The sequence below is a fragment of the Drosophila erecta genome, unplaced genomic scaffold (genome assembly GCF_003286155.1).
Source record: "Drosophila erecta strain 14021-0224.00,06,07 unplaced genomic scaffold, DereRS2 tig00000021-arrow-pilon, whole genome shotgun sequence".
Taxonomy (NCBI): domain Eukaryota; kingdom Metazoa; phylum Arthropoda; class Insecta; order Diptera; family Drosophilidae; genus Drosophila; species Drosophila erecta.
This window is the reverse complement of record NW_020825198.1, coordinates 16818706-16830068: the sequence shown is the minus strand read 5'-3', so window position 1 is coordinate 16830068 and position 11363 is coordinate 16818706. Positions and strand designations below refer to the sequence as shown.

The window sequence follows — 11363 nt, the reverse complement described above, 5'->3', positions numbered from 1 at the left end:
TCGAGGATGCAGGGGCAAGTGGGGCAACTGGGCCCACTGGGACATCTGAGGCAGCAGCATTTAGCCGGAGGAACAGGAACTCCAGATGCAGGACTAAGTGCATTCAAGTTGGCACTCAAGTGCCGCCAAAGTGCCAGTCGACGTGGCCTAATAAAGTTGCTTAGGCGGGTCTTGGCGGAATTAAGTGGCTGCCTCCTGGCCTCCAGATGCCGTCGTCGTGGGAACTCAAGTCCCCTCCTCAAGTCGACTCCTTCTGCTCCTTTCCCGTTTATACACACACTTATTTTAATACTCGGTGCCTTTGTGCTCATCAGCCATTGTATTTGTTTGGCATTGTGTGCCCGGGCCATTAGCAGCTCAATTTACAAAACGTCGACGACTCCATAAAGCGCCGTCTATCTGCCGCAAAGCTATCGGCCCAAAACAATATTTGGCATTGCGGGCGTTCCTTCCCGGCATTGTTTTTGCAGCCCCATCCTCTCTTGGCTAAAAGCACTGGGCGACCCAAGTGGACGCCTAATGGACCGGCGGCCAACTGCAATTCGATACGGATGCCCACGCTGCGGATGCGAACTTTTCGGGGATGCGTGGAGTTGATGGAGTGTGATGCAGAAGGGTGCACAGAAGAAAACCAATAGAGCTGAGTAACCGAAAGGATCCGTTTTGCACACACTGTAATTAATAAACGCTTAGACAAACTGTGCGAGGGTAGAGGCTTAAATCACAGAAAACTAAACCAAGCAATGCACTTAAAAGCAGTAGAAGCGGCCAACTGTAGGCCACACGATCAGGGATCTGGCCACGCCGACCGATAACATCTGTCAGATTGGGTCCGGCAACGCTGTGTTTTTACAGTTGAGAACTTCGTGTTGTTTTCTTTCACAAACAGGCAGACAAATTAATAAGTACATTCGACCCCGTTTAATACAAGCAGCTCGCACAGATCCTAATGAAAAAATCCTACTCTCTAGTACACCAAACGACTAGACCAAGTGTCTGTTCCTCGGATTTATAAAATAAGCGTGAGGAAATGCGCTGCATGTGAGCAACGCAAACGCAACGAAAGGCAGTCATAGGTTACCTACATATGCGCATATATCTTAGTCATAATTCGCAGCTATATATGTACATACATAGGCCTCAGCGAATATGCCAAATCAGTTGCGCCTTCATATCCTTGATTGCAAAATTAAGTACATACGTAACAATAGTTTAATATGTAACTCTATTTTCATGTTCTTCCTTCTAGTGCCTACATATATCATTAGCACCTTAAATCATCCAAGCGGACTTCGAGGGAAAAACAAAATATTTCATAAATACCCAGAAGCCTGACAAAGATATTGCTAAAACTATAAAAGAGATCCGTCCCAAATATAGTATCAGAAATATTGGCAAGGAATTACAACTGGGTACATACATAATGAACCCGGATGAAAGAGGTTTATGTGGTATCCTCGGTTAATTAGCGAAAAAGCACAGACAACATTATCTTATAAGCTGAAATTAATCATTTCTTTCCAGTGCAAAGGGCCCACGACTTTGATACATTGGCAAACAAGAAGGGCATAAAAACAAAATCAAATTGCTTGCAAATAGCTAAATAAAAGGATGGCCCAGGACGAGGCTTCGGCTTATTACTCCCCAAGTTGCCAGCCTGCTTGAAGCCAAACATTTCAGCCAGGATATTGCCGACGAGCAAGGAACAAGTTTGCGCTTTGCAAATTAATAACAACAGCGATGAGTTTTCCTTGTGTGCCCGTGTGTGCTTGTTGTTGTTCTTCATCCTGCCAGATAGGACAAAGTGAGTATGTGTGTGTGAGCGGTAAGTAGGACTAATGCCTGCAGGTTGACGTACGTGCTGTGGCATTTTTATTAGGCATCTCCTTTTTTACGAGCCCCGCGCCGAAGCCCTTTTAATGTCGAAGGCGGCGCCAGACTCCACTGGATGTGAAAGCTAAGAGGGGGAACGTTTCATGGGCCATAAAAGCAACAGTCCCCCGAAAACACACAGTTCCCAGAAATTTTGCACCCTTCCAACTCGATACCATACCATCTCCATCCTCCGGAAGAGTGAGTGTTACTTTTTGTTTAATTTAATTAGTCACGGCAAAGCCCACACCCCGAATATCATTGTTATTAGTACGGGCATTTTATTGGTCGCATACCGTAGAGGAATAATAACAATTAGGCTTAAATAAGGTCTGCTACGATAAATTCCCCTTATCGAGATGGATGAGCCGTTGAAAGTATGCTCTTTAAAATTAGCAAAACACAATACAATAATAAAGTACTTCACTGTAAATAGCATACACTTGTATCCGAATACAAACTCCTCTGTTCCTAATTTATACTTGGGCTTGTATTATATTTTAGAAAGTCCAGCATACCCGAAGTGCTACCCCTTTCAGCACGTGTTTGTGTAAGGGCAGTGTATAAAAATGTCGCTCAATTAAAGTGTAGACACTTAAAATTCAACACTTAATTTTGTGCGTCACATTAATGCCGAGCACATAATTAAATTATGTTAATTACGCCCAACAAAGTCTATTAACAACACACTGCTAGAACGAGATAGACAGTTGAAATGCCTGATAGAAGGAGACGGACACTGAGGCTAAATCCCTTTTGGGCCAAAAAGGCCAAACATCAAATAACTTTCAATCAATTCCAATTAGGCCAGCTCCCTTTTGGCATAAAAATTGGATCCAGAACGGAACGACAATTTAATTTCAAGTTTAATGGCAAACAGCAAAAGAAATAACCACAAAACGCGGGGTGAGTTGGTGGCTTTCGAACAGTTTGATGTTGTTATCTCGAAAGCAACCCGTTTCAGCCGTTCGGGCCACCGCAGGAAGGGATATTGTAATAACAGCTGCCCGACACGAAGGACTATCTGATCCTAGGAAATGCGCAGGCAAGGAGGAGCCAGAGGAGCTGGAGGAGACCCCCAGGAAAATGGCAAGGAAAAGGCGAAGGAAACGCCGAGGAAACGGCCACGCAGCAATGCATTTTGCAGTTAGCAACAATGGGCCAGCGGTCAAAGCCACAATAAAAGCGTGGCGTGGCATCGCTGGATGGAACCGAAACTGAAATGAAAACCACAAAACACGCCAAACCCGGAGTCCTGGAAGCCCAGAAAGGCAAAGGAACGGAAGCGGGCGGGCAAATGTCCCACGGACATACAGCTGTCCGTCCGGACGAGTTTGAAGACGTGGCAGTATGCTAGAGTAAACCAAGTTCATTTTCAGTGCAAAAATTTAATCAAGAAGTGCAGTGCAAGGCGAGCCAAAGTGTCAGCGGTGGCATTTCCCACTTCCCACCGCCGTATCCTTCCCCTGCAATCTATTGTCCCCGTTGTTCCCCCTGAAAATGTCCTGGCGTCCAGCCCCTTGCGTGTAATACGAGATTCGTTCAACATTTACAATGATTTTGTGATTCTTCCGACACTTTATGGCCCAAGCCACGCTGACAGGCTCCCCACTAAACTTGAACACCCTCACTCTATATCCTTTCTATCCTTTTACGCTATATACATACACTTATGTACTATACATGCAAGTGTATGTGCATGTATACACATCCCATTGCTGCCGGTGTTTGACTATAATAGAGTGAAAGACTTTAAGCAAGCATCGCTATCGTCATCGCCATCGCCATCACATCGCCATCTCGGTATTAAGTTGCAAGCGAAAAAGTTCACTTGTAATGCAGACGAGCAACGAAAATGGAAATGGAAAATTGGAGCGCAGCTGACAATGCTCCCATTTTCCGCCTTGATTTTCGGGAGAGTGTCAGTCGATATCCTGTGAGCAGCTTGGTCAGGTTCCCACAGGCGGGCCAGGATGGAAAAGCTTGCGCCGCGAAGCGAAAATAAATAAATATTTGGTTAATTCGATTTTTAGCTATGATTGTCCAAACGCAATTCTTGTTGATATTCAATATTCAAGGGTTGCGACTGGGCATCGCGGCTCGAAATAAGAATACAACTCGGCAACCAAATCACCACTAAAGTGTACATTTTATTGAAACGAAATTGGTTCATACGATACTGTTCAGCCAGAGCAAAAATGTGCATTAAAAGTTCTATTCAAATTTAAAATTCTGGTTTGTTGTGTAAGAATGTAATGTAATTCAGGAGGAAATTCAAAGCTTGTCATTTACATATTTACCATATTAAGTTATGTGTCTTTAAACACATAACAGTTCTGACACATTTTACCAAGGAAATTAAAATTTGTACTGCTGCGATAAAATTCTGAAGTTTTTGCCGTCAGCAGCTTTCTGAGGTTTGCAGAATATTAAATTCCATAATTAAGCAAAACGTAAATTCTGGAAAAACCCAGCGGACTTCAGCTTGAGGTCATATTCATTTTAGTTAAAAATCACTTTTAAATTATTACTATCGGTATTACGGTCAAGGAGATTGTGCATTTCACTAGTTAATTATATGACTTCCTTTAAATGTACATCTCGATTACCATCAATGCCAATTTTCTAATAAATCGTTTAAATATGTACTAATAATTGCATAATTTTCAAAAGGATATAGACATCAAAACGATGCAAAATATTAAATTTCACAAATGCCAGTACAGCTAAAAATTATCAGGAGAATGGCACGTGTTAGTCTATTTCCAATGCAATAAATACACAATTCTATTACGGAATTTAAAACCAATCAACTAACTTGAAAAAACATATCTGAAACAAATAAATACCTAATAATTTTGATGTTTTAATTAAATTGCGGCGTGCTGTAAAGATAAAAACTTTAATAACATTTTTTACCGGTATTAAGTAACTTTTCTAACCAAGCCACTTGTGAAAAATAAACTTAAAAGTAATATATTTTGTGGGGGGAAACACGTCGAGAATTTACATCAGGAAAACTTGCGTTATGAATTGGGGAAGCTGAGCATGGAAAACGTATTTTGTAACAAATATTTGCCAAGCATCTTTTGACAAATTATGACTTGGCTCCTCGTGCCCCCCATCTCCGACATGTTTTTCTCGTCCTGCTGCTCCTGCTCCTGTTTTTGTCCTGGTTCCTGTTGGTCTTTGTTTTTCTGCCAGCAAACTATGGCTCAAAGTTGCCATGACAGCGTTGCCACATTATACAACAAGTGCTCGAAATAATAAAGTTAACAGCACTTTAATAGTTACCGCCTGCCACTCCCACGTCGCCCACACGGGGGCGTAACGAATCTGGGGGCGGGGGTGTGGGAAACGGCAACCGAACGAGGCAACTTCAGCAGCGGCAACATGTTGCCGGGCAACGGGCATAAATGAGGGGCTTATCCTATCGAGCAGCACAACTTGAGCAATAAAATTGCTTTTATATACGAGAGTCTGTGCCGTGGATGAGCGGGGAAAATAGCCTGAAATATTCCTGGCATGCTCAGATATACAACCATTATGGGCGGGACAGCAGATAAATTTTTCACTTTGATTTCTCTGCTTAATAAAAATCAAATTTAAATGCGGCTGACAACGCACCAAGAAGTCGTCAATTCTTCGCAGTACCATGTGTGGAGGGTACACGCTAAGAAATAACTTATAACTATGGAAAAAAATATATAGAAAATTATATGGAAATATGCAGATCTTGTAAGTACATTTTAAAGATGCCGGGAAGTCACGAATTAAATAAGCATGGCAATCAGTAACTTTGTATTCATTGACTGCAAATTATTTTTCATTTCAAGTATTTTAAAGTTATCTAGAAACCTAGGAAAAAATAACACAGCTTAATGCAGTTAATGAGCTCCAAAATATTTAAATGAAATCAGCATACAAAAATATTCATGGTCCAATTATAGTTTTTAGTTTTTAAGAACAACTGTGTGCACCATGTTCCATCATATTTTCGAAATCCTTCTTAAACATCAAAACCAATTGATTTCGAAGCCCGAAGAGCTGCACACACGTTTGAAAGTTTTGGTCCTTGTGTAGGAAATGGGCCGGGGGCCAGTAGTGGGGGCATTTATGGCCAGCTGATGACATGGCTTCCAGCGATCCTGATGCTCCTGCTTCTGGAATGTAATAAAGTTGAAGCTCCTTCGGTTCCCGAGTCCTTGGACTTTACGGCTGGCACATAAAAGGAAATCAAAGCCACCAAGGGGAAGCCATCCGCAGCTGGCCGAGTCAAAGAGTCAGTCGTCCCGCTAAATGGCTTTGGCCGGGAGTCAGAGCTCTATGGAAACTTGAAGCTGAGGCCATAGCTGGAGCCGAAGCTGAAGCGCAGCTAATAAGGTCTGCGGACCTGCGGGGCGTATGCTTAATATTTTGAGCCAGTTGGCGCTTATATAAATGCCGTTGGCCAGAGCACCAAAGCGGAAAGTTCTGCATAAATTCAATTAACTAAAAACATGCAAATGAAAACTTTTTTCGAGGGCGACAAAGCCGCGGGGCGAAAGCAGAGAAATGCTAAAATGCAACTCATTCAGATGCACAGAAGTGGCAATTGGAAGTGGCCACCAGGCGCCTCCTATTCCGCATTCCCTCCGCCCCCAGATGCTTTCTAATTATTTCGCTCTGGCTTTGGAGCATCCTTTTTGGTCCGCACTCAGTCAACTATGCGTGTATATCAGCAGTAGGAAATGTAATAATGTAAAGAGTAATTGTGCAAAAAAATACGAAAAGCAATAAAGAACGGGCAGTTACGCAAAGCGTAGTGGGCGGTCAAAGGCCATGGAATCTGGCGAGGATAACGGCAAGGACACCACTGCCAGCAGTTATGAGTGCGGTAAGCGGTGCGAGGCAACAAAAGTTGTCAACGACACGGCAGCAGCAGCAGCAACGGCAACGGCAACAGCAACTAAAACAAAGCCCCAACCCCTGGGCGCTGGAGCGGATCGAGCAGATGGAGCGGTTGGAGGTCATGGGGCGGCAGGAGGGGCGCCGGGGGATGCATGGGGGGGCGCATGGGGGGATGTGGACGTGCAACGTGGCCGCACAAAGTTCGAGCGCAGCTCACGCGCCCCAGCCACGTGATTCCGCTCCTGTTGCTACAGGACTCGCCTCGTGCCCCGGCCCAAAAAGGATATTAATTTCCCAAAGGTGCCGTTTTTGCTGGCGAAAATCACGCAAAATGCGACCCGGCTTTCAAGAGTGGGAGGTGGAAATGGAACTGGAAGTGGGTGTGGAAGTGGGAGTGTCGGGGGACAACTTAACGAAAGCCTGGATGAGTGGAGCCTTTGTCGAACAGAACATTACACACCCTAGGCTGCAATTAGAAATACAAAGTAGTCCATTCAATGCTACACAGATCGTACACAAAATTTTAAGTAGGTATAATTGTAATTCATTTAGCACGGGTTTCACTCCGGTTACGTGACATACAACAGTAATTGAAACGCAAGTCAAGTGGCATTTGCACATTTAAACTGCCTAGAAATGTTTTTTCGATTGATGTTGAGGCCTTCTTTTTGTAATATTCTTAGAACGGTCTAATAAAAGCAGCTCCTACAAATCAATTATTTTATTTAAGAGATCCGTATACGCTACAATAACTAAATACCATACCATCAACCAATGCATTAATTAAAATTGGTTAACAATATTCTATTTCACATACGCGCTTCTGGATAAAGAGCTTTAAGTTTCAAAAATGTCTAGGCATAACACGGTTTATTTCAAAGGTAATAAATTAAAGTTTTTGATTTCACACAGAAAAAACCAATCAACATAATCCATAAAACAATGGCAAAAAGCCTGCGAAAGTCATGGGACCCCATGAGATGATTATATCACCGACGCGAAATAAAATTAAAACGCACGCACACAAATTAAAAACTTTCAATAGCAACATTTTCATTTAAAAATTCAACACCACGCGCAGGGACAGGCGGTGAGAGGATGCGGATTGGGAAATGGTGTTGGCGAGGGGCTTGGGGAAAAGGTTTGGGGAAATGTGCTGGGAAATGGGAAAATGTGGGCGAGCTAGCTGGCAACCGCTTGTTGATGGCCATTGAAGTGGGGCGACAAACAGATTTATGAAAACTGAAAAATATCCATTGTAATTTGACTGTGCGAGTGCCAAAGGACCTGCTCCTCCAGCGATGGAAAGCTGCTGGGGAGCTGGCAACAATTAAAACTATTTTGGCCAAAACAATATCGGGTTGTTGCCATCGCCGCCAGCTTTCACAGTTGCCAGTTGTTCGCTGCTCGCTGCTCGCTGCTGGCAACATTTTATTAGAATGCAGGCCGGGTCCGGGTTCGGGTGCGGGTCCGGGTCAAACCGCAAGGGGGCGTCGGTGTCAAGGGGAAGTGGCCGCCGGGAGTGGCAAGCGGCGAGTGGGAGTGGCCGACAGGCGGTGGTCGAGGGGCGAAGGCGAAAGGACAAGACCGAAGCTGATTGCTTGCTGCAATGGCTGACAGGACATGGGGCTGGGCTATGCCCTATACCCGCACGGTTACTCGCATAAAAGGAATTCTCTTGCTTCACAAAATCCGATTATAAGAATTACTTTGCGTTTTTAAGCTGTGCACGAATAATACTATAATAACATTATGTGATTTAAGCAAGTGAAGCGCCATGGGAAACTGTATGCCACTGCTATTTAAAGCGGGAAAGGGCATACGCCTTCGGTGCCGACTCTTTCTACCCTGCCCCATATCTTGTGTTGTTCCGTTGTTTTGTCATTGCCACTGTCTGTTTATTGTGCCAACGCTGCAGAACTCGAAGGCATGTCCTTTGGCCACGGATAAAGTGCAGCGGCAGCGAACGGAGGCGAAAGCACAGGACGCAAGGATACAGGACGCGGCTGGGCAGGAGCTTAGCAAAACAACAGCTGTTGGCCTGCTGCAACCTCCGACCTACGACCTCCGACCCCTGGCCGCCGAACCCCTTTGGCTGTCTGGGCGAATTGCTTTCCCGAAGGCAGGCGGAATTTATTGCTTTAAGTCTTAATCAATGGCTACTGACACTTCTTGGTCTTCGGATCTGGCAGCTTCTGCATCATGTAGCCGGGCGGCGGTGGCTCGCTCTTCAGGGTGGTGAGTCCACCCTTGGGCTCACTGGCGCACCTTCCATTGCGCGGACCAGCGGGCGGCAGCTTGTCATTGCGGAGATCTGCCAGGATGCTGGCCAGACTCTTCTCGTCCAGGTCCTCGTACATGTCATCGTTGACCGCCAGAACGGGGGCATTCACACAGGCGCCCATGCAGTAATCCTCCTTGAGGGTGAACTGCATGTCCGGCGTGGTCTGGCCGTGCTCCAGATTCAGGGCTTTCTTGCACGCCTCAAAGATTTCATCGCCGCCACGCAGTTTGCAGGGCGTCGAGGTGCACACACTGACCACATATTTGCCGCGTGGCTTCATGAAGAACATGGTGTAGAACTGGGCCGCCTCGAAGGCCTCCATCGGATCTATCTTGATGGTCTCAGCCACGGCCTGCACGGCGCTGATCGATAGCCATCCCTGCTGCCGCTGGGCAATATCCAGGAGCGGCAGCAGTGCTCCCTTCCACTCCGCCTTCGGATACCAGGCGAGCAGGGCCTTCACCCTCCGTTGGTTGTCCTTCGAGAACTCGAACTTCAGCGTCTTGCGCATCTTAGTGGCATCCATCTGGGCTCCGGAGCGGAATACGGCTGCCAGGTGGATGGCGCGGATGGAGCGAGATAAGAGCAGCATATCCGTTGAATATATACGTACTTTTACTCTGTGTATATAATGTCGCCTAACGGCGAATATTAAAATTCCTATCGCATTGACATCCTTCTCTCGGAATACATAAAGCACATACGTTTTGAGTGGGAATATTGTGATTATATCGAGTATCAAATAAATGATATCGCTGTCAATTGAATGCATATTTAATGAAAACAAATATGTTTAATGTCGTACAACATCAAATTAATTATATTTAAATGGTAAACGAGGAGTGAAATGCAAATAGGTAAATAATCTAAGAGAAAAATACCATAAATAAATTAAATCAAACCTAATACCTGTACGGATACTAAATTTAATAATACAGACTTTTAAAATAGGAAAATGTCTATAGAAACTAGTTGGCAGTGGAAAGTACCTATCAAAATATGATTCTGTTCGATGTATTTCCTATTTGGTTAATTAAAACCCTTAAACTATTGCGTTCACCACACAAGCCGAGCTCGTAATATCCTTGCCACTTTTTTATGTAATATTTCTCTATTAACTATGCCGCAAGTCAGTGTGTTGTGGCCAAGTTGCAATCAAATTGAGTTGGCCAGCTGCTCGTCATGACAACGTGGAGGTGGTGAATCCGCAAAGCGAGGTCACCGCATGCCAATCAAGTCCTCCTGCCGCAAATTGTTCAAATTGCATGCCGCTCTTAATTGTCAATATCAGAGCTGCAGGTCCAATGCACCAGGTTCATGGGTGGGGTCAAGAGCACAGGTTCAACTCCATTTCCCCGAGCATTTCGCACTTCACTCCTGCACAATAGTAACGATACCAGAACTCGCTTATCAACACCTGTCCCTTGGCTCATTTATGGCGTTTTTATTACGCTTTAATAATGTGCATCTGCTTAGGCCCAGCGGATTAGATCGTAAAACGCAGACATTATGCCAGCTCAGTATGCGATCGAAATCCATAATAAACAATTAGGATAATGGCTATTCAAAGTGGCATCGCCTGCAGACAGCATAACGCTTATGTGGCAAGCTCATGTAATGGGAAACATCAAGGAACTGGAGCACATGTTGCCGCAAAAAAGAACGAAGCCCCTGTCAACACTCATGAAAATTAACAATTTTATAGCCACGCAGAAGGCTCAATCGACCTTGTTCTCGACCATCTTGAAAATAGCTCCGTTGAGTCAAATCCCTGCCAGAAACTGTCCAGAGATACAGCTGCTTCAGATCCAACCACATAAGGTCGTCGATGACTGGTCAAAAGGCCTGGTTATGTTTCCGGATTTTGGCGTCGGTATCTATCTGTTTAACGTGGACCTGAACGACGACCACGACTTTTCTGAACCACAATAGTGTCCGCGTTTATTCCGGAGGGACAAAGATCCACCGTGGAAAAGAAACGTGCCTCTCTAGACGTGGAGTACGAGATTCAGACGGGTCACTAGGCCAAACTAAGAAGTTTGGCCTTAGCTTCCCAGTCAATTAGGTGCTTATATATTGCCGATCAGTCCGAGATAATGTTATTGTTTTGATGGTTAGCTCTGCGTTTTACCATAGTTTCCACAAAGCACCATGTCACACCACAAACCACCTCAGCCCAATTAAATTTCGTAACTAGTTTATTATCGCCTAAAAGAAAGTATTCTAATAACTGCCAAGCCATACATTTAGCACCGGAGTCCATAATATATTACACACCATAATTGTTACATAGAATGATAGAAATACAACCAATTCT

The 11363-nt window shown here is 44.6% G+C and overlaps 1 protein-coding gene and 1 long non-coding RNA gene across 2 annotated transcripts; both read right to left on the bottom strand.

Moving 5' to 3' along the window:
* Positions 1-299: 299 nt before the first annotated feature.
* Positions 300-813, bottom strand: LOC113563925. The gene is made up of 2 exons (XR_003407699.1): positions 738-813; positions 300-672 (listed from the first exon to the last, which is right to left on the bottom strand). It is a non-coding gene; the product is annotated as an uncharacterized LOC113563925 (long non-coding RNA).
* Positions 814-8883: 8070 nt separating this feature from the next.
* Positions 8884-9713, bottom strand: LOC6543663 (NADH-quinone oxidoreductase subunit E). The gene has a single exon (XM_001972926.3). It carries the CDS (start codon positions 9636-9638, stop codon positions 8922-8924), a length of 717 nt encoding a protein of 238 aa, XP_001972962.1. The 5' UTR covers positions 9639-9713; the 3' UTR covers positions 8884-8921.
* Between the last annotated feature and the right edge of the window lie 1650 nt (positions 9714-11363).